The following is a 27,380-nucleotide window of genomic DNA, read 5'->3' as shown; positions in this document are numbered from 1 at the left end:
TTAAAATAGTCATACAAAATCTTCCTTCTCATGGACAAAGTCAGATTCACTCCAAATGTGGTCTTTGGACTCATCACAATAGTCCCTAGAGATTGAGAAAATAACATTGATGCAGTCAAAGATGTCCACACTATATCAACAGATACACTAATATGCTAAAATATGCAAAAGCTTCTTGCTCCTATGCTTCTCATGAACCACAGGACCAAATGACACCAAACGTGCAATGTAAGCCCATGGAACGCCTTAACTTAGTTTGAGAAAAGCTAAGGGATTGGTCAAAAGGTGGCTCAGTTACTGACAAATCAGTCCCTAAAATGAGATTAATTGAATTGGTATTATCAACAAAAAAACAAGGAAACTATGTAACACTAATGCTCAAAATCTGCAATTTTCCCCTCATGAACCATGCATGAGATTCACTCCAGATGTTGTATTGACTTATATCAGTCTAATGGCTTTGAGAATGATTAGTTGCTGCATTCATTGTCAGCCACGCTACAGCACTAGATGGCATATCACACCAGGGCTGGAAGAACTGAACCGATGGACATCGAGCAATGAAATTTGGTGTGTAAACCTTATGTATACATCCCTTAGAAGCTGTGCGAAAATAAAGTCTCTGCAACCTTAGATGGCTGTACCAGACCAATTGGTGGCACTATAGATGTCATTGTCACTAGTGGTGCAATAACTATTGATCAAGTGGACTTGGTCTAATGCAAATTAATGTACGATTTCAATTATGCAGACACACAATGTGAAATATCCTTATTAGTATAATCACATATTGCTGCCCAAGTATGTGGTCCGAACGTGGTGAAAAGTGGAGATTTTATTTTGAAAAATTAGAAACCAGAAGTCCTGCCGCTTGTACAGTCAAAGTATTACAGCAGAGTATTGAAGCATGTACCAACAGACTTAAATCATTTAGACAAATATTTACACTAATGCTGAAAATGTTTAACTAAATATTTAATCTTAACATAAACCATTAGTCAAATTGACCCCAGGATTGGTATATAAAGTCAATACATTAAGTAATGATTGCCTGCTGCACTCAAAGATAACCAACCTACAGCACTAGGCTAATCTTCACTTGCATCCTCCTTATGGTATTGAGAGAAACTTGGTAATGCTTCCACTGATTGTTTCTACATGACCGAGCACTTACTGTTATCCAACAAATCTTGTTTATTTTCTGTCATGCTGTGAACTCCGTTCATTACTGCTCGAAGCTAATATTATTATCATTTAAAAAAATAAAACATTTTTTTTTTTTGAATGGTGCTTTATTATTGTTTCAAGTAAAATAAAAATCTAAGACAAATTATCCCTACATATTACAATAACAGTTTTATTGAGAAGATATTCCATTATTTATTACAATTAATACATACATTATTAATTTGGCTACACAGACAATTTCAATTTAAAAAACGGGGCAGGGGCATATAAGAGCTATTTGTGTGCATGAGTTTTAAGAATCCCCGTCTCACACACGCGTACGCTGTATAGATGGTTTGATCAAGAAAAAAATTATTACAATTGGTTGAAATTCCTTCAGTCTTTTCCTGACTGTTTTTGCTAAGAACTGCATTAGATTACAGCGACAGCATTACAAAGCAAACTGCGTGAAACACAGACACGCACACAGGCAGTTCTCTCTCACAGACTCACGCAAATGCAATCATACGACTACACCATGCAGAGACATAAAACAAAAATAGACCACAAAGCAAGTTCACATCATTTGGAGGCCACTGTTTCGGTGTACGTACGTTATCTGGAGATGAGTGGTGCGACTGGCTTTCTCTCAGCCTCACAGGCTCAGATGGGGAAAGGACAGACAAACAAACAGAAGACGGTATTGTCATTTCAGAATGAGAAGCGGTGGTCATCTTCAAGGTTCAATATGTCATATTGGACATTGTCGTCTCCAGGAGGTGTTGACAAAGATTAGGCTACTGTACCAGACCACTTAACCAATTATAAGTGACAGAAACAGGAGAAGGGAAAAAAATACAAGAATGCCAAGGAAGCGAGGGACGATGACAATGAAAATGGTGGCAGTAACATTATGCTGCCTTCACTTGCGGACCTCACTGCCACTGGTCTGAGTGGAATCTGAGGACCCACCAAAGGGCGCCATAGCGTTGGTCTCCATGGTCTGGTAGACGAAGAATATGAAGCCAGCTACAGCGCTGAGGAGCAGCAGCTTCAGCCAGACAGGCAGGCCACGGGGTGGTGCTACGGCCTTGCCAGCAGGGGGCGCCACTGACGTTACCAGCCTGGTAGAGGGGGGCAGGGTGGTGACTCTGTGGACGGTGGCAGTGCGGCTCTCCGTGTAGGAAGAGTTAGAGGCGGAACGCAGGAGGGTCTCATCTGTCCACAGGTCACCAGACTTTAGGGGCCTGCCGGCTGCACCTCGGATGGGCCGTCGACAGGTGGCGCTAGAGGGACAGGAAAGGTAGAAAGTTGAGTTTCATGGTGACATTTCACACATGAGTTGCCATCAGGCAAGTATTACTATCAAGCTCTTAACAAATTAGTTACAGGACACCGCTTTACAGGAATGACAAGACTGTGGGTGGCAGTCTGCCAGATATAGCAATGTTTTATTGAAGTTGTTTATGTTGATAGAATAACGTGCGTGTGTCTTACTTGATTCCTGTTGGAGTGTTGGTCTCGTAGGGGAACATCTCCTTCAGGACATCCTTCTCATCCGCCCTGCTGGGTGTCTGCTCACCAGCTGCTATCTTCTCCACCTGCAACACACATTTTAGTACACTTTCTTTAGACGTTGAAGCTGACATGGAGCGATGAAGGTGAGGGTGAGACATTGTTCCATAGTCACTGCCACATTCACATATGGTATTATTTTTGGAAAAGGTTAGAGAGGGTGTGTGTACACCTAAGAACCACTAGGTGGCCCTGTTGCAGTCCTTTTCCCATGTGAACGCACAAGACTTTAGAGTCTTCTTTCACTCCCCTCACTTCAGCTGGCACTTAAGCAGCTGTACTGGTACAGACAGACAGCTGTGCGCCACACCCACACTACAGTAGCCCCATTCATAATTGTCACCCATTTGTTTACAATTACACCATGTGAGGAAAAAACGTGACACCACTTTCACTCCACCACAATTAAATTCACCTTAAAGTTCCCATTTCCGGGTGCCACCACAACAAACCACTGTGAGAAAAACAGAACTCTATTTGAGAACAACTGTTGTGCAAAGACAGTATACCAGAGTAAAGCGATTGGACAGCGTGTCAAACTTGGCAGAGAGAGATGATAGGGATTCCAGTTGTTCCTTCAGGACTTGAGATGGGAGTGTGTGAGACATGGCTCACAGACCTGACGGTGAAGGAGGCAAAGGGGTCACTTCCAGACAAATGAAGTAGTGAGGAAGGCTTGGCTACTAGGAGCGGGCGGACTTCCTGCGGTACCTCCTTTAATATGGACTGGGTAAGTAACAAACTGGATCAGTATCCTATACTCGTAGAGTTGGGCCATCTCTTAGACAGGTACATTTCAAATCTAGTGAGCAATATTACAGTTGTGGGCATCCTAAGAGGACAGTGTGATTATGATCATATACCCACCAGAGGCCATTGTTTCAAGGGTCTAATGCCCTGTCCTACTGGAGCATGGACACTTGGTGCAGGTTCCTGAGATGACCACAGATACAGATTAGAAATATCAGTTATAGAAGAGGTTGGTTGATATACATACAGACCCAGGAGAGACTGACGGCAAGAGAGAGACAAAAACGAATAGCCAGTGATCAGAGCACTGAGGAAATTGTGAACAGATTGAAAATCAGACAAAACACCCAATACAGAGTGATGTCCCAAGTACTACAGCAGGTGAGAGAGATGTCCCAAACCTCCAAAAGAGCAGTATTGAGTAAGGAAGTTGGCTCTTGACTGGGAGCCTAATCAGTCAGAGTGAGAGGAAGACTACCATCCTCCTCACAGCACAGCTGAAGGTAGAATAGAAGAGAATGGATTTATTTGTTCACAAAAGGGAAAGAAAAGTTGTGGCTTTCGAATTAGATAAACAACACACACAAGACAGATACAAACATTACACAAGAAACAAAGTCACGAAAATAAATTTTTTAAGTGGGTGAAAAAGTCTTTGGTTTTGGTGGCAGAGAAATCTTCCAGGACGTTCTCCTTACACCAGAGGTCAAACTTGTCCACTGAGTTGAAACAGTCAAGTTGTTTAGCTTTGTGCTGCACTCACCGTTTACACAAGGTAGGCATTGTTCCCAAACCCATCCAAACTCAGTTCCAAGTAGATCAAATCAAACCATGTTCATTGTGAGCATACCTTCCATAGTTCCTCTACCACCAGCCCCCCTTTACTTCCTCGATCCTTTTTGGTTTCCGCTGTCTCTCTTGCCACACCTCATTTGGCTTCCTCTAGGGTGTCAACCCATTCTGAGTGGGTGAAAACACGGTTTAGTGATGAACTTTCACTTCCTTATTTTATCAAATACATTTTACCAAGACAAATATGATTCTTCATGTTCTGATTCGTTCAGTGGGGTCTTTCTCGAACATATCATCCAACACTATATGCAAAAAGTTGGATTTCATAAGCCGTTGACAGAGCGGTGGCGCTTTCTCACAGGAACTTTTGCATGTTGTGGTGGTAGTCTGCAAAGACGTTTCTGAGTCGCAAAAAGCTAAATTAGCATGAACCAAGCTAAATTAAATGTAAAAGGCATTGAAAACGCTTGTTTTTGTGAGAAATATTTTGTCACTTCTCAAAATCGATATCCATCTTACCTTTATTGTTTTATGTCCTCTGGATTCAGAAGAAAGATGAGTTCAACGGCGAACCTGTCAGTTTAGCCTCAATTCTCGCACAGCAACCAGCCTAGCTGAAGCAATGCTATTTTCCTGTTTTTTAATCACTTCTTGTCTCTGGCCTACATTGATTTAGTCATCCTAATTTGGGCCACCCTACAACGGTAAAAACGAAAATAACTTTTGAACAGATTATGACAGAGACAGGAGTTTGGACTATTGGTTTTCTTAGAGGAGCATCTACACAATTAACATAAATCTACCAATTAGTCAAAATATGTGTTTTTGATTGGACACTCTACTTCATCTGCCTGCCCTCCAGAACACCTACAAAAGACCCGGTGTCACAGGACGGCCAAGATAAAACCCAAGCCACGGCCTGTTCTCCCCGCTTCCTTCACCTCCCCAACGAACATTGACCCTGCCCCCGCACACATTTATCATTGTCACAGCGTAAATAAATAAATAAAGGTTTTTATTACAGTTCCATTCACTTCTCACTCCCCCCTGCTGCACCCCTATGGACATTCGCCAACTGACTCTTCCCCTACCCGGAGCATAACATTTTCACTGTACCCTGCAGTTATATATGCATCCTTGTACATGTGACTAATGAACTCAACCTAATGCCACACCCATTCCATCTTAAGGCAGACATCCCGGTTCTGAAGAAGCCGGCTCTCTCGACTATGATTACATCTTATGTCTCCATCATTAACGTCAAGTCGCACAGGCGAGAAGCACATCAAAACCAACAAAGTTAAGAAATAATACCCACGCACAAATGTACAAGTTAAAATGTAGCCTAACAATACATTGTTCTAACGTAACAAATCATTTTTAGTTCCCAGTGATTGACCAAAAAGCTGTTTCTATCTCCCAGTAAGTGAATAAATGAGGGGGCAAGGAAAGCACATTCCTACTGGTCTGCCAGGGAGTGAGGGAGTAGGGGTTCTCCAGATCTCTGTGGCCCTCAGGGACACTGTGGCTGGGGGTCTTGACTGGGGGGGCCGCTGGGTTTGGCTCTGGGGACCCAGAGCGCAGCAGCATTCACATTCAGGGGGAAGTCTCGGTCAGGGACAGACTGAGGGTAAGACACAGAGACTTTAGAGTACTTGATTAAATAGCCAAAATGCCAGGTGGGTGGGTGACTCTTCAACATTAAGGTTCAGCATTAAGAAAAATATATATGCAAAATGGCACAGTCCCACATATCTTACTATAACTAAGAGACACCACTGTAACTACGTGATCATTAGCTATGTACACCCATTAAACAACTTCCAATATCAATCTGTGCCATGATCACAACAACAATTCATAGCGACAGTGAGTGACAAGTAACCACAAAGAACCCCACCGCCTGAGCTGGGAACCTAGATACCCGAGTCAGTCTGGGTGAGGGAGACTCAGCCCTGGCTGTTAGGACAACGTGATAGATAGTCCTAGTGGACTGGGCATGGGCTAGGCCCTGCAGTAAGGGAGAGGGCTTAGAGCTTGGCTTGTCTGTCAATATAGGCTTAGGTTCCTTAGGGACTTCCTGGAACATGACAGAGGGGGAGAGAGAGGCAAAAGGAAGTTAAATAGAGGGAAGACTGACAAATGGATCAGAGGGAAGTTTACTCAGGACATCACAAATTCACTAGAAGCAGAGGTGCCTTGCCTCTCTGGGAGGGGGAAGAACTACCTCACCAGCTGATAGCTCAGATGGAGGATGAGGAGGCGGCCTAATAATGGAGGAAATCAGGCAGCTAGGCTTAAGGCGAGACCTGCCACCTGTGCAGTGGTCATTGTTCACTATAGCTGAGGAAGACCGTGGCAGCAGGTGATGTGGTGAAAGGGGGGACACACCCACCCACACGAGAGTAGCTTCCCAAACAAATCCAAACATATATTAAATAGTGGATGTAGAGAACCCAGTGAATTAAGACATTAGTCTAAGCCTTACTTTGTGAGACTGCTTAACTAATTGTATACTACATCTCATTTCATTTACTTACTCATACGCAGCTTTTAGCTGCAGATGTGTATAATTCCAAATAAACCTTAAATATATATAACATGACTAACACTATCCACAAAAAGGTGACTATCAAGCTAAACACTACTCCATCACACCACAAACCTAGTGAGATGGATAGGCTTAGTGTATATTACAGAATCATCGATTGCAGGGACCATCTGGTCGACTCTATGAGAGGATCTCCTCAATGGGCTCTTTATATTCAACACAGGATGCTCTTCCTCAAGAGCATCATCATCCTCCTCCTCCTGAGCATAGATCTAAACACACATACTTCTCAGAACACCGGACCTTCCACCTCTTCTCGAACACACCTTACAAAGCCAAGTCCACAACTCAGTGAGTGAAGTTGGCAGTCCACAAACATGCTTTAAAGGGATAGTTTGATATTTTTCCAATGAAGCCCATCGACTTCCCCAGACTCAAACAAACTCTGGGATACCATTCTGATGTCTATGTCCAGTATGTAAGAAGTTAAAAGGTGCGAGACAAAACTAACTAGCTCATGACTGGAAATGCACAGGAACAGCTAACTTGGGGTAGTAGATACAGGGCTTAATTTACAAAATCTCAAATTCTCTTTAAATTCTTATGGCTGGGGGCAGTATTGAGTAGCTTGGATGAATAAGGTGCCCAGAGTAAACTGCCTTCTACTCAGGCCCAGAAGCTAAGATATGCATATTATTAGTAGATTTGGATATAAAACACTCTGAAATTTCTAAAACTGTTTGAATGTCGTCTGTGAGTATAACAGAACTCATATGGCAGGCAAAAACCTGAGAAAAAAATCCAACCAGGAAGTGGGAAATCTGAGGTTTGTAGGTTTTCAACTCTTTGCCTATCCAATATACAGTGTCTATGGGGTCATATTTCACTTCCTAAGGCTTCCACTAGATGTCAACAGTCTTTAGAACCTTGTTTCAGGCTTCTACTGTGAAGGGGGAGAGAATAAGAGCTGTTTGACTAAGGGGTCTGGCAGGAGGCCATGAGCTCAGTCAGGCGTGCGCCCGTTATAGGTAGCTGCGTTCCTTTTCATTTCTAAAGACAAAGGAATTGTCCGGTTGGAATATTATTGAAGATTTATGATAAAAACACCCTAAAGATTGATTCTATATATCGTTTGACATGTTTCTACGAACTGTAATGTAACTTTTTGACTTTTTGTCTGGCCTGCGCCTCGTGAATTTGTGAACTAAATGCGTGAACAAAAAGGAGGTATTTGGACATCTATTATGGACTTTATAGAACAAAACAAACATTTATTGTGGAACTGGGATTCCTGGGAGTGCATTCTGATGAAGATCATCAAAGGTAAGTGAATATTTATAATGCTATTTCTGACTTCTGTTGACTCCACAACATGGCGGGTATCTGTATGGCTTGTTTTGGTCTCTGAGCGCTGTACTCAGATTATTGCATGGTGTGCTTTTTCGGTAAAGCTTTTTTGAAATCTGACACAGCGGTTGCATTAAGGAGAAGTATATCTATAATTCCATGCATAACACTTGTATCTTTTATCAATGTTTATTATGAGTATTTCTGTAAATTGACGTGGCTCTGCAAAATCACCGGATGTTTTGGAGGCAAAACATTACTGAACATAACGCGCCAATGTAAACTGAGATTTCTTTTATATAAATATGAACTTTATCGAACAAATCATACATGTATTGTGTAACATGAAGTCCTATGAGTGTCATCTGATGAAGATCAAAGGTTAGTGATGAATTATATCTCTATTTCTGCTTTTTGTGACTCCTTTCTTTGGCTGGAAAAATTGCTGTTTTTCTGTGACTAGGTGCTGACCTAACATAATCGCATGGTATGCTTTCGTCGTAAAGCCTTTTTGAAATCGGACATTGTGGTGGGATTAACACCAAGTTTATCTTTAAAATGGTGTATAATACTTGTATGTTTGAGGAATTGTAATTATGAGATTTCTGTTTGAATTTTGGCGCCCTGCACTTTCACTGGCTGTTGTCATATCGATCCCGTTAACGGGATTTCCGCCGTAGAAGTTAATGTGGTTATAATATCCACATGAGACAGGAAGCTTCAGTTGAGTAGGTTACCATCTGGTAGGTTCAGGATTTCGAACACCAGATGGCACCAACACCTCCCAAAGTATCAGGAAAGAAGGAGGAGAAAAGTAACCACTCAAACGATAGGTTTTGCATAGGAGTTGTGAAAATAATGACTATGTTCTTGCAAGGAAAGAATGAAATAGGGAGAGAGAGAGTCAAAGAGACAGAAAATAGTGGACAAGAGGCCCCCAGTGGCAGAGAGAAAACAAGCTAATGTCAATTGGCCGGTCCTGAAATCAAAACCTGCTGCACAAACTCCCAGCAGACAGACACACAGAGGGTCCTTCAAACAGACATTTGGTGCTTTGTTTTCCACACAAATGTAATTCCCACCTCTATAGGAGTCTCAAAGGACACACTTCCTCAATTAATATTTGAGACAGGTTTAAAATCAACCCTATACTGTGTCTACTAATCACAATTTGAGATATGCATGCTATTTAACTCATATTTCAACACATTCGGTATGGCGAGCTTTGAAGGAATAAAAACCATGACGTTGGCCTAGGGTGAGGATGTGCTTTTGTCCACTGATTGAATAAACACAAAATAGAAAGAGGGACTCACCCGGTTGTGCTGGCTGCTGCGGGTCCTGGTGGTGACTGGGGTCTTCCCTCTGCTTCTGACAGGTCTCTCCACCACGGGGACTGGCTCTGGGACTGTTGTCATCTCTAAACACATACACACCACACAATTTCCATCAATGTCATGCTCTGTCAGTCAGTCTATTAACCATCAAATCGCATGATTTGTATTATCCCAGAGGACCAATTTGGTTTGCAAGTAGGCATCTCTGGAAAAAAAATGTGTAATGTAATGTGTCAACTGCCGAGATGAATCTGATTTGAATCTGTAATAGCCTGGTCTAAGAGGATGATTAAGTGTTACGTTTCTTACCTTCCTCCTTGTCGCTGTAGTGGTATGAGTCAGAGTTGCCGTTGTGGTTGCTGTCTACCTGAGTGATGACCACCGGTAGAGCAACGGCCTCAGGAGGACCATGGTCCAACAGCTTCTGGAGCCTTCTCTCATACAGCTTACGGGTTGAGGCTGCCATGACAAGACATTCAAATAAATTCAATGAAACTTTATAAAACCCTCTTCTCATACGGTCTATGGGTGGAGGCTGCCAAAAGCTCAGACATTATTCAAATGATTTCAAGACAACTTTATTAATAAACAAATGAAGACTGCAACAATAATGGCCATTATTAAAATAAATTCAATACAACTCTTAATTCCCTTCTGTAGAAATATAGAAGGCATTCTATGTCTCGATCAAAGTAGCAGTTTTATTTACATGGTCGGTATACAAGAGCCCATCACAATTAAATATATATTCCACCTACCATATAACCAACAGGCAATCGTAGACTCAATAACACAGAATGAACCCAATGTTTTCTAAAAACAATGCCCCTGGCAAATGTACTAGCAGACTGACTGACTCACCCACGATGGGTCCTGCGTTGAATCCATACTTGAGCAGCTCGTCCTTCAGGCCCTCACTGGTCAGCTCAGTCACATCCAAGTCGTCAGGCCGAGGCTTGTCCGTTTTCCTCGTGGCTTTCTGTGAAAGAAGGACCACAGAGGTCAGATTGATGCAACATGAAAAGTGTTGAGATCTATAGGTCACATAATTAGCCTACCACCTATCGCAGAAGGATGACTTGAATTGGCACACCCATTCTAGTAATTATATTTCTTTGAGTTATTTTTAATGCACTTCAAATAAAAAGGTTGGATTCAATTTGTGCTGGAGCTCGCCAAAACACAAATCCAAAGAAGCAAAGAAAAGAAATCCATTTTGTGCTACTGAACATTACAGGGTTTAACATTTGAAATCCAAACTGAAATGTCCAAATAACCTCTCTGTAACTCTGCAGTGTGTGAATGTGTGAGAGAGAGTTGACTGATGTTTAGATTAGTGTTTTCTTTACCCAGCTCCTTGGGCTGCTTCAGCAAGCAACACCACAGATGTTAAACGCCTTAAAAAGGTTTCCAATCACACACTAATTATTAGCAGAGCTAGTTCAACGCCCTCGCCTGACATAAACCATCATGATTGATCAACACTGCATGTAAAGAAACAAGTCTCCGCTCAGATGAATCATCAGAAAAATATGTTTGCCTAACACAAGACATGCATCATATACACTGAGTGTATAAAACATTAAGTACACCTGCTCTTTCCATGACAGACTGACCAGGTGAATCCAGGTGTAATTTTTGATCCCTTATTGATGTCACCTGTGGAATGCTTTTGGCACCTTGTACTCCATGCCCCGACGAATCGAGGCTGTTCTGAGGGCATGTAGTGTGTCCGCCTTTCCCCGAGGACGAAGGGATTTCCTCCTCTAGACGTTCAGAGATAAAATAACAATACTCTCCACATTGTGGCGTACACATGCTACACGCTGGTTGAACTACTCAATCATTAAAAGGTGGTAAACAACCAGAGAGCAAACAGAGTGGTATACTACGAAGCATTTTTATTACTTATTGTTAATGCCATCTTTGGTGTGCTTATCAATGCACAAGCACCCTTTTCCTTCTATCTATGGAACTGCTTGTTGCGTTGTGGGCATAGACATATAATCCATAGAAGGGTGTTGACTGTTAAACTCATGGATACACTAGCAATGGCTGCTAGTCTTGAATGGGAACTGCCATCTATGGATTATATGTCTATGGTTGGTTGCGGCTGGCAGTTTGCTTTTCTCAACATTCAGAATATAATAGAGCGAAAAACTGGTTGGAAAGCAAATACTGTCATTACTGAATGTGTAATGTGATAGACATTAAAAATGTTTTGTATTCGTCTCTTTTACACTGAACAAAAATATACAATGTAACATGTAAAGTGTTGGTCCCATGTTTCATGAGCTGAAAAACAATGCCAGAATGTTCCATATGTAAAAAAAGCTTCTTTCATTTTGTGCAGAAATTTGTTTACATCCCTGTTAGTGAGCATGTCTCATTTGCCAAGATTAGAAGTTGATTAAACAGCATGATCCTTACACAGGTGCACCTTGTGCTGGAGACAATAAAATACCACTTTAAAATGTGCTGTGTGACAAAACTGCACAATGCCACAGATGTCTCAAGTTGAGGGAGCGTGCAATTGGCATGCTGACTGCAGGAATGTCCACAAGAGCTGTTGCCAGAGCATTGAATGTTCATTTCTCTACCATGAGCTGCCTCCAACATCGTTTTAGAGAATTTGGCAGTACGTCCAACAGGCCTCACAAACGCAGACCACATTTAACCACGCCAGCTTAGGACCTCCACATGTGTCTTCTTCCCCTGCGGGATTGTCTGAGGGGGATGGGGGGTTGCTGAGGAGTATCTCTCTGTACTAAAGCCCTTTTGTGGGGGAAAACTAACTCTGATTGGCTGGGCCTGGCTGCCAAGTGGGTGGGCCTATGCCCTGCAAGGCCCACCCATGGCTGTACCCCTGCCCAGTCATGTGAAATCCATAGATTAGGGCCTAATGATTTATTTCAATTGACTGATTTCCTTATATGAACTGTAACTCAGTAAAACCTTTTAAATTTGAGCATGTTGCATTAATATTTCTGTTCAGTATAATTCATAAAATATTTAATTAGTCCTCTTCATCAAATGAAGTGGATGATGACAAACTTTGCTAGAGGAAGGGTATCGGATTTCATTGGTCCTCAACCTCGTGGCTCAGACATTTCATTAAGGATAAATGTAGTTAGCCTGCCCTGGAACAGGTTAGTTAGTAAGGATTTTTTGGCATAGAAATATACCTGGCTAAAAAGGTGAGCCACTTTTAGGGAACCAGTTAACCAAAGTTAACTCCTCAAACCTGATTCATAGTATAGGGCTCAGGTTCAATCCCCTTCAACCAGGCTGCAGAGAATTTATCCACTCTGCTGACAAGTATTTTTCTATAATGGAAAAACATTCTAGCCATTCTGTTTAGTCCCAGAAACTGATGGGTTGGGCCAGACCCAGAACACACATGGGTAAAGCGGCGGCTTGAAAATGTGTAATTGGATTTTATACTCTGATTAGTTAGAGATAATCCGATCGCTGATGACTTTGTTTTGTATAACAACTCATTTTGATGTTATCACAAACAACTTCAATGATGGCAGTCTCAGATTGAAGTATACAGCGAATGATAGAGCAGTGGAAAAATTCAGTTTGAGTCATCGGACAAGGTATAGCGGCCTACCGGCAGTCACCTAGTATTAGTTTTTAGTGAGTCTTCCTCCACAGAGGTTGATGATTGTAGTTGCTCACAGCCAAAGGGTATTTTCCCCCTTGGCCTAGGCTGTGCAACCGTATCGAAACGCCCCGCCCCCAGGACGCCTCTACGGCAGAGCTAAACAACTATCACTTTCTGTGCATGTGTTACTCTGACTCATATTTCTTAACAGCTAGAATAAAAGCCCTGCATCTATTTGAACAAATATGCATATATACTGTGTGTACGTACACACACACGTATGTAAAGGTTGTCCCCAACAAAAACAAAATCTTGGTCGACCGAAAGTGCTCTTTCGACCAATTGTTTGGTCGACATTTTTCTATACATAGACACACCCATTGTTTCAATAAAATCAACTCCATGCATTGAGCTTGTCTAATGCTTTAAGCTCACGGTTGGACGAGATAAGACAAATGCCTCAAGAGGGTGGCAGAGTTCTAGATAACCTGACCCAACTATTCTCTTCCTGCTGGCTTTTGCAGATTCTGCCATTACTCTCCTGAAGTTGCTGGTAATAGACTACACGAGGAGTCGGCAACCTTTCATGTGGAATGCCAATATATCTTACCATTTCTACCAATCTGTGTGCCAGTTATGATTTTCATATGCAAATATTTGTTAAACAGATTCATTTCATTCATAATAACGTCTTCAACATGATTGTGATGTGGTTAAATCAAATTCTATCCAAATCTAAAATTGTACAATGTAAAAAGGAACTTCTATTGCCATTGCTAATTATAGACAAATAGCCTACATAAAGCCAACAAATAAAAACATTGCAGCCTGCAGGTTAAAAAAAATATCCTGATAATAATAAAGTAACCTATAAATCACATTGGCTACACATGGCCCGTCTGCAACAAACTTGAAACATCAACTAACTTCCGTCCGGATGCTTGAAACATTGTATAAAATATTCTGGGCCCTCAGTTTCCAATGCCAGTGAGCACGGGACAGTAACACAGACACATCTGTAGGCTATTTGCACAAAGGTTAAGAAGCAGTGATATTGCAGAAGCAAACATAAGCAGGACGCAGACAAATGTAGGGTAAACCAATTGCATTTTACCTACATGACAGCATAACATGTAGCCTAGCCCCGTCTACACATTGCATCGGGGGAAAACATAAAATAACCATAAAATAACATACAACTATTATTTAGCTTCTCAGTGACCATGCAACACCGCACATCATTGAAATTTGCCAGAGTAGCCTGTTGTGCCTTGGGCATAAAGTTGCAAATACGCATAAGGTACGGATTTTTAGCTATCAGGAAGTCCAGAGACCCTGGCCACGCAGCTACTCTGTTTGCTCTTCAGTCTAGAATCAGTCTAGAATCTTTTTTTCTGCCATGATAATATAGCACCATCCTATGAGCTTTGGATTCAACTCTATGTAAAAACGGTACTGACGGTAAGACAATTAATTAAATAAAGCACGCCGGCCTAATTTGTTTCGGCATACTCCCCAGCCGATAACAAATCCAATTCCTTCCCATCTCTGCCATGGTCGGTTTAACGTTTAACGTAAGAGTTGGGAATACTCTGCCTGACTGACTCACAATGATTCAAGCAAAAAAAAGTGACAGGAATTAGGAAGTTCTATAACTATTTCTATGGTTCTTGCCACATTCCATTGGAACTCTGTCATGGTTCTCTTATCCATAGTACATTTGAAGGAGTGGGAGTAGTAAGGAGAGAGAGGGAAAGAACCTCAGACAGACAGAGAGGGGGATTTAGCAGCTATCAGTCTCTCACTAGCCTATATTAGACTCCTTACTGTGGGCCTCAGTAAAGTTGCAGCTGGATCTCAGCCCAGCAGAGGACATTTCATAATCACAGCATTCCAAGGAAGAAATAAGGGGTGGGGAAAAGAAAAGTTAGAGACTTCCCGTTTGTTCACTCACTTTTCATCCGCTCCCTGACCACACACTTTAAAAGGGAAATGAAGGCACTGAGCTCATGGCTAGCCCCAAGGCCCAGACCATACCTGTGCTTTAAGTTTTGTGTTAGGCTACTTGCAGAAGGTTTGTAAACTAGAGGTTTAAATTATATGGAATACAGATTGCATCAATGTATTGCAGAACAATATAGTTCAGTCACATGATCGCCTAGATGTCCAAAATGCTCTTTCTGACTAAGTGGTTGTTTCTACACACAGAAATCAGCTTGGTGATGTAATATTGAAACTGACCATTTTATGTGGCTTTTGGGGGTAGACTATAACAAATTGCTAGGTTGTGAATTATGATGATGTGCATATGGTTAACCACCTTAATGAATGGTTATGTCAGACATGATAGTTTTCATATCTGTGGTCCTTGCGATGACCGCTGCAAGCGGAAAACTCCTAAACTCCCAATGACAAACCATTCAACCTCAGTTGAACTAAACCGTAGGAGAGAAAAACAGTACTTCGCTTTTTTTTTTTTTTTATCCCAAAGGGTTTATTTTGATAGCTGTTATGAGTGAAAACGTGTGTTTAATATTCTGAGTGTGCCAGTGGATGTTTTCCTCAAATGCTTCATGGTAAGCTATAAAAACACACAGACACACATGATTGGGAGTCAGGTGACTATACGAAAACATCAGGAAGAGCACTGCTGCGATAGCATTTAAATCTAATGAAAGTACTAGCCTACACACCCCCACTTGTCACACACAGTTAACCACACATCTGTTCAGGGATAGTCCGTGCACACATTCCTCTTCCAGGGAAAGAATTTCCTCAATAAAGAGACCAAACCCCATAGGAAAACAGCCCCATCCTCCACACCAGGAGCCTCGATTTCCTTCAATCCCATTACCTATACCTATGCCATTTCCAGCACACTCAAAACTCCTTAAAGTTCCTTTCCTCTTCTCTGCATACCAAGGCTTTCCCCCTAACATAAAACTTATCCTGTCCAGTTCCATCCCTTCTATGGATTCCACCACTTATGACACTAGCTGCTTTTAGCAAAACGTGTGTATTTTCATACACCATCGTTGCTTCCTATTGTATTGGGTTGCACAAAATCAGTCCGCAGGAAGTTAAATAAAATTCAATTTCAACTTACTGTGCCAGTGGGCAGGATGGTTGGTCATTATGACGGGGAAAATAAGACATTTCTAAAATAACGTATTATTAAAACAGACTTTACAAACGTGGGTCTGTTGACTTTAGTCTCAAATTCCACCCTTCATAATGAGCAACCGTCCTGCCCACCGGCAACAGTAAATTGAAATGGAATTTTATTTAACTTCTAGCTTCCCGCGGACTGTGCCCTATAATCTCAGTACACAGCCCTGGGTCTGAACTCCTCCCTATGCAACTGGGTCCAGGACTTCCTGTCGGGCCGCCCCCAAGTGATGAATGTAAGCAACATTACCTCCAACACTGAGGCCCCAAAAGGGTGCATCCCCAGTCCTCTCTCCTGCATTCCCACGACTGCGTGGCCTCACAGTTCCAACTCCATCATCAAGACGCGTCAGTAGAAGGCCTGATCACCAACAACGACAAGACAGCCTAAAGGGAGGAGGTAGGCACTGGGATGGCGTGGCACCAGGTAAACAACCTGTCCCTCAATGTTAGCAAAACAAAGGAGCTGATTGTGGACTTCAGGAGGAACAAGGCTGGACATGCTCACATACTCATCAACGCGGCCGCAGTGGAGATGGTAAATAACTTCAGATTTATCGGCGTACACATCTCAGAGAAGCTGAAATGGTCTTACCACACAGACACTGTAGTGAAGGCGGCACAACAGCGACTCTTCAACCTCAGGATGCTGAAGAAATTTGGCCTGTCCCCGGGGGCCCTCACAGTGTTCTAAAGGAGCACCAACGAAAGCATACTGTCGGGCTGCATCACAGCCTGGTACGGGAACTCCACCGCCGCTGACCGCAAGGCTATTCAGAGGGTGATACATGCAGCTGAAAGCACACTGCCTGCTCTACAGGACACCTACAACACCAGGTGTGGCAGGAAGGCCAACAAGCCACGCCCTGTTCTCTCTGCTTCAATCACTCAGACACAGTGACTGCATCATGGCAAAAACTGAGAGATGGGCCAATAGTGCCTACCCTCAGACCATCAGGCTGCTGAATACCCACCACTAGTAAGCTACCCCCCCCCCCCATGAACATTATCCCCCACTGCTACTCCCCCTGTGGACATTCTTTCTCCTGCTGCTCCCCAGCCCAATGACATGAATAATTGTTGCAGTTGTTAATATGTATATTACTTTTTGTTTTTTATTTCACTTAAATGTTCATGCTGCTGCTCCCCCTATGGTCACTCCACCCTACCCCGTGAGTCTACTCTGCCTCCACCCCAACGGACATGTATTTATTAATCCATTACTGCCACAGTTATGTATATAGTGCTTTTTCTATTCTTTTTATTATCATTTTCATTATTTTATTTCACTAGTCCTGCATGTTGGAGCTCAAAGCTCTTGGAGACTTAACCAGAAAAACTCACAGCTGTAATCAAAGACTGCCACCTGCGCCGAATTCAACATGTGTAGACCTTTCTGAAGGCACTATGTTCTACTATCTCGAAACCTTGATTTACAAAAGTAAATTTCGACTTTGTATGGCCATGTTTACTTACATATCTCGACATATTCAAATAGTATGGATATTTACACACAATTGAGTGGCGAGAATGGTTTCCATAAGGAAGCATTCAGCAGTGACACTGGCAGATATTTTAAGCGGGAAACTTTCAGGTGATTTGTAATACAATACAGCCAACATGTGTTTGTTTTTATATTTAAAACGAGATGGAACTCGCTGTAATTGAAAAGATGGGAGATATCAATTGTATTTAAAAAAAAAAAAAAAAAAAATATGTAATTACCTAGAAGACCAAATCACATCGATAGTTTTTAAGGGAGATTAAAACACCCTACAAAAGAGTAACGTCTTTCCTACAGACATGTACTTGCAACATTCACACTGGAAACATTGTTACAAATATTATATTCGCGCGCGAGAAAGAAAAATCTTAAAAACAACTCACCCTGCCAGAGCGACTTTTGTTTAAGACTACGGGGACTGGAAACTCCTCGTCGCTGGAGAAGGCGTCTGTAGATGAGATCTTCTTGTTCTGCACGGTCAAGTTTTTCAGATACAGCTGCACATAAACGTCCTTTCGCTGGTCTCCGTTCGGGAGACCAACATTGTTGGCCAAAAGCTCGCTCTTGAGTTTATCTTTGGTGAGAACCGATGGGTCCTCCAGATATTCCGGCATGTTGCTCGCTATGAAAAAGCAACTCCGCCTCCGTAACAACAAAATGAAGTATTTAGCTGGCTATGTTAGCTAACTGGCTAAGTAGCGCCTCTTGTTGGATTAAATCTGCGAAACTACCCGTGTACACAAACTTGCTGCTTCCTGGAACAATTTTAGCACGTTAGCTTACTAGTTGTGGCGACTCTTTTGTAAAACTCTTCTCAGTAGAATGAAGAAGTGAAAGCGCTAAACATAAGACAGACCTCCCCTTTAAAGTACGTGGTCTTGGACTATTATACCAATATGTGCTAGCTTGCTAGGACACCGGCCCTCAGCCAACATTGAAGGAACAAACGCCGTGAGAATGGAACCATCTGTGTGTGTGAATCACTGCCCTGTGAAAGCAGACACTATTGGACAAGAGAGGTAACACCGGGCTTTGCCATTGGTAGAGGGTACATGCACATTTTAGGCGTTCATGAGCTACCGAAATGATGTATTTTCCCTCTACTTACATTTTAAACGTATGTGAGTCAAGTAATTTGCACTGCAAAGCACTATCCTTTAATTGATACAATAACTTATCTTGCTGCAACAAAAAGCTTTTTTTGTGCATAAAAAATAAAATAATGTATGTGTGTCTTTATTTAAACTACATAACTGCAAAGTTGCAACCAAGGACAAAAATACAAAGCAAACAACTTAAGTCATTTTACTCTCTCACCTGTTAGAGAACATTCCTCCATATAATAGTTTAGGGTACAAGTATGGACAAAATACCACTAACTGAATTTAAGATAATTTCATTGAGAAAATTAACATAATTTCTCAAAGATTGTATCAGTTTCCCTCTCCCCTGTAACTATGTGTGTATTCCCTTATTGGAAAATGAAAATAAATCACAGAGAACCAAATTGCCCCTAAAGTCAATACATTTGAAACAAAAATTGCTAATGGGGTCACAGTGTTGAACAGACAGACAGATGAGGGGGGACAGACTGAGCTGATCAGAGAAAGCAGGCAGCGATGAGCCTGACGCTCACAGGTCTACTACTTTTCTCTGGAGCCCAATCTCTCTCTCTGTGTGTGTGTTCGAATTACCAATAGAACCCATTTTGTGTGTCTACATTTGTGTGTTGGGTCTGCCTGAACACGTGTGTAAATCGGGAGCTCAACTCCAGATCAGTTCCCGGTGAAGAGGAGGGGCTCAGGTCCTTGCTGGGGCTTGGTGTTCTGAAGAGACTGGAACACCCTGCTCTTCTCCTTTCTTTAATCTCTTCCCCTGTCTCAGGCCTTGATCTCAGGAGCAGCAGGAGTGCAGTATATTGTGTCAGAGTTCTCAGACACCAGCTCCTCTGTTGAGGAAAATAACATGACAACTCAATGACATTTGCCTCTAGCTATTAGTGTGACAGATTCATGGTTCGTTCCATTTCGGTTTCCAGCATCTTAACGAAGTCAGTACTCCTTCCGATAAATATTCAGACCCTTTGACTTTTTCCACATTTTGTTACGTTACAACCTTATTCTAAAATGTATTTAAAACATTTCGTCATCAATCTACACACAATATCCCATAATGACAAAGCGAAAAAAAAATAAATTTTTACTAACAGAAATACCATATTTACATAAGTATTCAGACCCTTTGCTAGGAAGCTCGAAATTGAGCTCAGGTGCATCCTGTTTCCATTGATACTCAGCAAACTGGATGCAGTCTATCACAGTGCCATCCGTTTTGTCACCAAAGCCCCATATCCCACCCACCACTGCGACCTGTATGCTCTCGTCGGCTGGCCCTCGCTACATATTCGTCGCCAGACCCACTGGCTCCAGGTCATCTATAATTCTTTGCTAGGTAAAGCTCCGCCTTATCTCAGCTCACTGGTCACCATAACAACACCCACCCGTAGCACGCGCTCCAGCAGGTATATCTCACTGGTCATCCCCAAAGCCAACACCTCCTTTGGCCACCTTTCCTTCCAGTTCCCTGCTGCCAATGACTGGAACGAATTGCAAAAATTGCTGAAGCTGGAGTCTTACATCTCCCTCACTAATGTTAAGCATCAGCTATCTGAGCAGCTCACCGATCGTTGCAGCTATACACAGCCCATCTGTAAATAGCCCATCCAACTACCTACCTCATCCCCATATTGTTTTTATTTACATTTTTTGCTCTTTTGCACACCAGTATTTCCACTTGCGCATCATCATCTGCACATCTATCACTCCAGTGTTAATTTGCTAAATTGTAATTACTTTGCTACTATGGCCTATTTATTGCCTTACCTCCTTACTCCATTTACACATACTGTATATAGATTTTTCTATTGTGTTATTGACTGTACTTTTGTTTATCCCATGTGTAACTCTGTGTTGTTTGTCGCACTGCTTTGCTTTATCTCGGCCAGGAGACTACACCTGTCAGTTGTAAATAGGAACTTGTTCTCAACTGGCCTACCTGGTTAAATAAAGGTGAAATACATTTATAAAATAAAAAAAATAATCCTTGAGATGTTGCTACAACTTGATTGGAGTCCACCTGTGGGAAATTCTATTGATTGGACATGATTTGGAAAGGCACACCTGTCTGTATAAGATCCCACAGTTGACAGTGCATGTCAGAGTAAAAACCAAGCAATGAGGTCAAAGGATTGACCATAGAGCTCCGAGACAGGATTGTGTCGAGGCAAAGATCTGGGGAAGGGTACCAAAACATTTCCGCAGCATTGAAGATCCCCAAGAACGCAGTGGCCTGCATCATTCTTAAATGGAAGAAGTTTGGAACCACCAAGACTCTTCCTAGAGCTGGCCGCCCGGCCAAACTGAGCAATCAGGGGAGAAGGACCTTAGTTAGGGCGGCGACCAAGAACCAGATGGTCACTCTGACAGAGCTCCAGTGTTCCTCTGTGGAGATGGGAGAACCTTCTAGAAGAACAACCATCTCTGCAGCACGCCACCAAATCAGGCCTTTATGGTAAAGTGGCCAGACAGAAGCCACTCCTCAGTAAAAGGCACGACAGCCCACTTGGAGTTTGTCAAAAGGCACCTAAAGGACTCTCAGACCGATGAAAGCAAGATTGAACTCTAAGGCCTTAATGCCAATTGTCACATCTGGAGGAAACCAGGCACCACTCATCACATGGCCAATACCATGCCATATTACTTATACCTATCCAGTCATTTCAGATACTAAAGTTCCTAGGAATCCCTATTACTTTGTAATTAAGCATCAAAACTCACCAGGAAGAACACACTTCCACAGGCCATAGGTTTTGCCGACCGCAGTCTGCCACAGCCGGAGCGTACCGTCCTCAGAGCCACTGGCATACAGCTCCCCGTCTGGACTGAACCGCACGCAGTGTACTGGCCCAAAGTGACCCTTGTACGACTCTACAGGAGTGGAAAGAGAGCCTAGTAGTGTTAAACATGACCCTAACCCTAAACATGTCCACACACAGGTTATAAAGCCATACATGTGAGGCAGCCACTATCGTCCAACAGTATACGGTCAATGTCAGCGAGTTGGTTAGGATTGAGTGAGCATTCTCTTATATACAGAGCATTTCGAAAGTATTCAGACCCGTTGACTTTTTCCACATTTTGTTACGTTACAGCCTTATTCTAAAATGCATTACCTTTTTTCTCATCAATCTACACACAATGACAAAGCAAAAACAGATTTTTTGAAAATTTGCAAATATATTAAAAATAAAACAGAAATACATGATTTACTTAAAATAGGATTGTGTCGAGGCACAGATCTGGGGAAGGGTAACAAAAAAAATCTGCAGCATTGAAGGTCCCTAAGAACACAGTGGCCTCTATCACTCTTAAATGGAAGAAGTGTGGAACCACCAACACTCTTCCTAGAGCTGGCCGCCCGGCCAAACTGAGCAGTCGGGAGAGAAGGGCCTTGGTCAGGGAGGTGACCAAGAACCTGATGGTCACTCTGACAGAGCTCCAGAGTTCCTCTGTGGAGATGGTTGTCATTCTGGAAGGTTCTCCCATCTCTGCACCAATCAGGCCTTTATGGTAGAGTGGCCAGACGGAAGCCACTGCTCAGTAAAAGGCACATGGCAGCCCGCTTGGAGTTTGCCAAAAGACACCTAAAGGACTCTCACACCATGAGAAACAAGATTCTCTGGTCTGATGAAGCCAAGATTGAACTCTTTGGCCTGAATGCCAAGTGTCACGTCTGTAGGAAACCTGACACCATCCCTACAGTGAAGCATGGTGGTGACAGCATCATGCTGTGGGGATGTTTTTCAGCTTCAGGGACTGGGAGACTAGTCAAGATCGAGGGAAAGTTGAATGGAGAAAAGTACAGAGAGATCCTTGATAAAAACCTGCTCCAGAGCGATCAGGACATCATACTGGGGCGAAGGGTCACCTTCCAACAGGACAACGACCCTAAGCACACAGCCAAAACAACGCAGGAGTGGCTTCGGAACAAGTCTCAATGTCCTTGAGTGGCCCAGCCAGAGCCCAGACTTGAACTGTGCCGCAACGCTCCCCATCCAACCTGACAGAGATTGAGAGGATCTGCAGAGAAGAAATGGGAGAAACTCCCCAAATACAGGTGTGCCAAGCTTATAGCGTCATACCCAAGAATACTCGAGGCTGTAATCGCTGCCAAAGGTGCTTCAACAAAGTATTGAGTGAAGGGTATACTTATGTAAATGGGTATTTACGTGTTTTTTTAATTATTTATAAATATGCAAACATTTATAAAAACCTATTTTTGCTATTGTCATTATGGGCTGTTGTGTAGATTGATGGGGGGAAACAATTTAATACATTTTAGAATGAGGCTGTAAAGTAACAAAATGTGGAAAAAGTCAAGAGGTCTGAATACTTTCTGAAGGCACTGCAAATTGGTGTGATTTTATATGACTCCTTGTGAAGTTTTTTGTAGTGTAAGCTGCTGCTTACCCAACTCCTCCTTGGTGCCGTAGTCAAATTTGTAGAGCTTGAAGTCGTCTCCCCCGGCAACAAAGAAGTCCTTATCTGGATGCAGCGAGGCAGAGTGAATGGAGGCAGGGGCATCCACAGTCTTGATCATGTCAAGGCTAGGGAGAAACACAAATCAGAGTAAGGAAACACACACAGCTTTAGCACTAGCCATCACAATCAAATATGAGAGAAATCAAATTATAATGGATGTCATATACTGTATGCTATGACTGACCCTGAGGATTAGGTAGAAGTAGTCCCTAACCAATGATACAGGGTCAGATATTTTATCAATCCCCTAATGGTTTAGGCTAGGTTTGGGAGTGGGAAAATCTTATCCTAGATCTGTGGTTAGTGGCAATGTCTACCTCGAGCTATGCCTGAGGGCAATGCCTGGGTTTTGTGTATTGTACCTGAGGGCATTGTAGAACGCGATGGTCTTTCCATAGGTGATGACCAAAACCTCTCCGTCAGGGATGTACTCCATGCTGCTGACTGACATGTCGAAGGAGAGCTGCTTCACAACCTCAGTGGAATTCCTGTCCCACAGTCTACACAAGGGAACAGAGTGCGTATATAGCAATACCCATTTTAGATCAATAGATACAGTACCTTCTTGATTGAAAAGTCATCAAGAAATGACAGCAAAAATCGAAGCGAGAGTGACGGCCAGACTCGTATGATCATAGTACGTTAATGACCTTTCAATGTTGATAATCACACACTGCCCTCCTGTGTTCATAGAGGGCAGATACTTTTTGCTGCAAAGGAAAATGACTGCAAATCGCTCCAAATGTTCCCAATAGTATATAAGGTGTGTGGTCATCCTATCAGCCTTTTGGCATCATAATAATATCCATGACAAATGTAGAACCAGGTAGATCAAAGAGCACTGACCGTACGGTTTTGTCATCAGCGGCAGAGAGGATCTGTGTGTCGTTGTTACACCACAGGGCTTTCTTTATGGCAGACGTGTGCCCTGTAATCTCTTGCGGTTCTGAGGGAAACAAAACACAATACATATCTAAACAACCAACCAAACGTTGACGCAAACAATTAAACGAGGGGTTGCATTGGTACGAACCTGCTTCCGGTTGGTTGAGGTCGTAGATGCGTATTATCTTATCATTCCCTCCTGTTAACAGACAACTGCTATCCTGTCAGAGAGAAATAGAGGGGGGAAGAAGTTGACTCAAATATCCAATACTTGAAAGTCCCATGTATCGGAACAAAAAAGATACGCAAGACATGTAAACAGGTTTACACTGTCATGACAGGGAGCATTTAAGTCCCCAATCTCATACATTTGACACATAAAGTAAAACCCATATCAGTACCAAGTAACTGTAGTACCTGAGTAAAATTGACTGACTTGACAATGTGCTTGTGTGCCAGCGTGAGGACCTCATCTCCAGTCACGGCATCCCACACCTTCCTGAAGAGCAAATAGATAGTCATCATCAGTATGTCAGCCAAGAAAAATAATACAGTAGCCTAGTTACCACCTGCCAGACATGCGTTTGCTTTCACCAACTCTGTTGTTGAAACGACAAATGAGTTGGCTAAAGCAGACAGACTAGTGCCTAGGCTAGGAGAGTAATAAGCTAAATGTCAGAAATCTTGGAGATCTCTCATTGAAGAATTGGAAGATTTAACACTCATTCTGTTCTGAAGTACAGTATAGGATTTATAGCCTGGTTCTATACTGTATGTGCAGTAGCCAACACTTATTAATAATTTTTTACCTTTATTCAACTAGGTCAGTTAAGAACAAATTCTTATTTACAATAACGGCCTACACCAGCCAAACCCGGACGACGTTGGGCCAATTGTGCGCTGCGCTATGGGACTCCCAATCACTGCCAGTTGTGATACAGCCTGGATTCGAACCAGGGTGTCTGTAGTGACGCCTCTAACACTGGGATGCAGTGCCTTAGACCACTGGGCCACTCAGGAGACTTATAGAGCCCACCAGCTTGTAGTCCTAAAAATCTGAAATTGGTTGGCATTTTCTACCTGTGGTTCGTTCACCATTCATATGGGGGAAATTAATGGGGAAAATAATGGGGGTTTGGGATATACGCCAAAAATAAGGTTAACACAGGCTTAGGAGATCTTATATGTTTTGTTCTAGGAGACAATATCAGTCAGTTACCATGACCTTTATGAATTATAAAGCTTATGTGCTCAAAATAAGTACGCTGCTAACAAGTCACTAACTTTTTACTTGTTTGGATTACATAAATGCTTCATAATTATCTCATAAGCCCTTGTTAACCGCAGACCTTACTTTCGGCGTTTATCCACCTGAAAACACAAATTTCCCCATAGGCGTTGGCCAATGAGCCATGGCAAAGTTAACCTCCGTTATAGCCCGCAAACTCTAGTCGGCATTCTGCCTTCTCCTTACAGTTTTCAGCCAACAGCTGCGCCCACAACTGGCGAGTTAATCTACACACAAGTGTTTGGAGAATGCTAGATAGCCAATTAGTACAGGTGGTCGCTGCTTGTCTTCCATCTGTTTCCCATAAGCAAGCTCTGTAACATGGGGATATGGCCGTGCAGCGACACTAACCCTATCAAGGTGTATCAATTTAACTTTTTGTATTTTGAAAACTATTTCTTGCTGATATGAAAGTTAAGGTCCCTGTTCTTCCAAAACCCTACCGCAAGCGACACGTGTTACTGTTCAGATTGAGCGTGGCTGCTCTTAACAAAACGCCTTCGTCCAATGACTCCTATGTGTAATGGAGTCATGATCAAGGGCTAGCCTCCATTACAAAAAGACACCATTACTATTGCTCTCTATATTGTTGTCATAACATGGTCATGGCCAGGCTATGTTGTAGGCCTAAATACATACGCAGTGAAGTCTGCAGCAGCAGTGGCTGCCTTGGTGGCTTCATTATTCAGAGTGGCCCCCCAAACAGCACCCTTGTGACCCAGGAACGTTCCGATCCAGTCCCCCGTGTCTCCCTGGCGCAACATGGGTTTGCCATCTACAAGAAGGAACATTCATAAGTGGTTAGTACATTCACAAGTGGTTAGACAACTACAGTTCCTCCAACTGTAGCACATACATAAGTGAAATAGTCTGATGATCATTTTCAAAATACATCTTTTCAATTCCCCTCTCTATTCTGACTCCCACCTGAGGAAAAGGTGTGATGGAACTTTGTTTACCTCTACTTCACATTCAATATTTTCTAAACAATGATCTATGGTTATCTATTACAACAAGGACTATCTAGCAAGTATGTCTTACCTTTGCAGGCACTGATGAGAAAATACCCGTATGGGGTGATTCCACTAAAGGCTAGATCCACCACAGGTCTTGTGTGGCCAGAGCAAGTGAGTGGTGTCTGTCTCATTGCCATGCTCACCTTTGTTTCAGACTGACTAGCTAGTAAACAATACAAACTGTTAAATAATATCACCAAAAGTATGGAGCTAGTTAATGAATATAAATGACAGCTTGCAACTGGCTAGCTAATGTATGGAATGAGATTGCTAAAACTCTGGCTCGTGCTGAATAGCTAACGTTAGCTTCCAATGGAACCAAAGTTAGCTTGACAGACATTAGCTAGCCAACGATTCAAGATAGTTTGAAGATAACGCAACCACCGTTAACTAGATTTTATGAAAAAAAGAGAAGGAATTAAGCGAAGATATTGATGTTTCAGTGAAGGCAAAGGGCTTCTCTCCCAGCTAGGAAAGAGCGCTAATAGCTACAATATTGCAACTAACTAGCAACGTGCAGTAAGCGGCCTTAGGTATTTAAAAAACATTGTAAATATAGAAATACTTCCGGTATCATGAACGCTGACGTAATTTTCTAAATAAAAGTCCCAGATCTAAGTTAATGGTCAAGACTTAAGATCATTGCTGGTACAATGAAATCATCTATAATTTTGCACTTTGTCAAATATTTTAAACGTGTCCACCAACTTTTTCGAATAATATTTGATTAATTACATTTAGACTCCAAATGACTGATCATCCTATCTGTATTTATTGGTATCATCAAGAC

At 42.4% G+C, this 27,380-nt stretch overlaps 2 protein-coding genes across 2 annotated transcripts; both read right to left on the bottom strand.

The window, feature by feature from the left end:
- Positions 1-804: 804 nt before the first annotated feature.
- On the bottom strand, positions 805-18,799 carry tmpoa (thymopoietin a). Its single transcript, XM_055905148.1, has 6 exons — positions 18,185-18,799; positions 10,381-10,498; positions 9,829-9,978; positions 9,499-9,602; positions 2,665-2,768; positions 805-2,453 (listed from the first exon to the last, which is right to left on the bottom strand). Exons 1-6 carry the CDS (start codon positions 18,413-18,415, stop codon positions 2,090-2,092), a joined length of 1,071 nt encoding a protein of 356 aa, XP_055761123.1. The 5' UTR covers positions 18,416-18,799; the 3' UTR covers positions 805-2,089.
- A 217-nt stretch (positions 18,800-19,016) lies between these two features.
- LOC129838285 (serine-threonine kinase receptor-associated protein-like) lies at positions 19,017-27,146 on the bottom strand. Its single transcript, XM_055905151.1, has 9 exons — positions 26,616-27,146; positions 26,214-26,349; positions 24,704-24,785; positions 24,435-24,507; positions 24,248-24,347; positions 23,764-23,901; positions 23,330-23,466; positions 21,638-21,787; positions 19,017-19,749 (listed from the first exon to the last, which is right to left on the bottom strand). The coding sequence occupies exons 1-9, from the start codon at positions 26,725-26,727 to the stop codon at positions 19,682-19,684; spliced, it is 996 nt and encodes a 331-aa protein (XP_055761126.1). The 5' UTR covers positions 26,728-27,146; the 3' UTR covers positions 19,017-19,681.
- Positions 27,147-27,380: the final 234 nt, after the last annotated feature.

The sequence above is a fragment of the Salvelinus fontinalis genome, chromosome 39 (assembly GCF_029448725.1).
Source record: "Salvelinus fontinalis isolate EN_2023a chromosome 39, ASM2944872v1, whole genome shotgun sequence".
In the NCBI taxonomy this organism is placed as follows: domain Eukaryota; kingdom Metazoa; phylum Chordata; class Actinopteri; order Salmoniformes; family Salmonidae; genus Salvelinus; species Salvelinus fontinalis.
Note: the sequence above shows the minus strand (reverse complement) of the source record. Positions and strands in the feature narration are given on the sequence as shown.

Coding starts and splice junctions, on each gene's coding strand:
- tmpoa (XM_055905148.1), bottom strand. CDS start 18,415: ATGCCGGAATATCTGGAGGACCCATCGGTTCTCACCAAAGATAAACTC. Junction 9,979..10,380: donor CAACGCAGGACCCATCGTGG/GTGAGTCAGTCA, acceptor TTGTCATGGCAG/CCTCAACCCGTAAGCTGTAT. Junction 2,769..9,498: donor GCAGCAGCCAGCACAACCGG/GTGAGTCCCTCT, acceptor TGTGTGTTGCAG/GTGGAGAAGATAGCAGCTGG.
- LOC129838285 (XM_055905151.1), bottom strand. CDS start 26,727: ATGGCAATGAGACAGACACCACTCACTTGCTCTGGCCACACAAGACCT. Junction 24,348..24,434: donor CCTCAACCAACCGGAAGCAG/GTTCGTACCAAT, acceptor TGTTTCCCTCAG/AACCGCAAGAGATTACAGGG. Junction 23,902..24,247: donor GCTGATGACAAAACCGTACG/GTCAGTGCTCTT, acceptor TCCCTTGTGTAG/ACTGTGGGACAGGAATTCCA.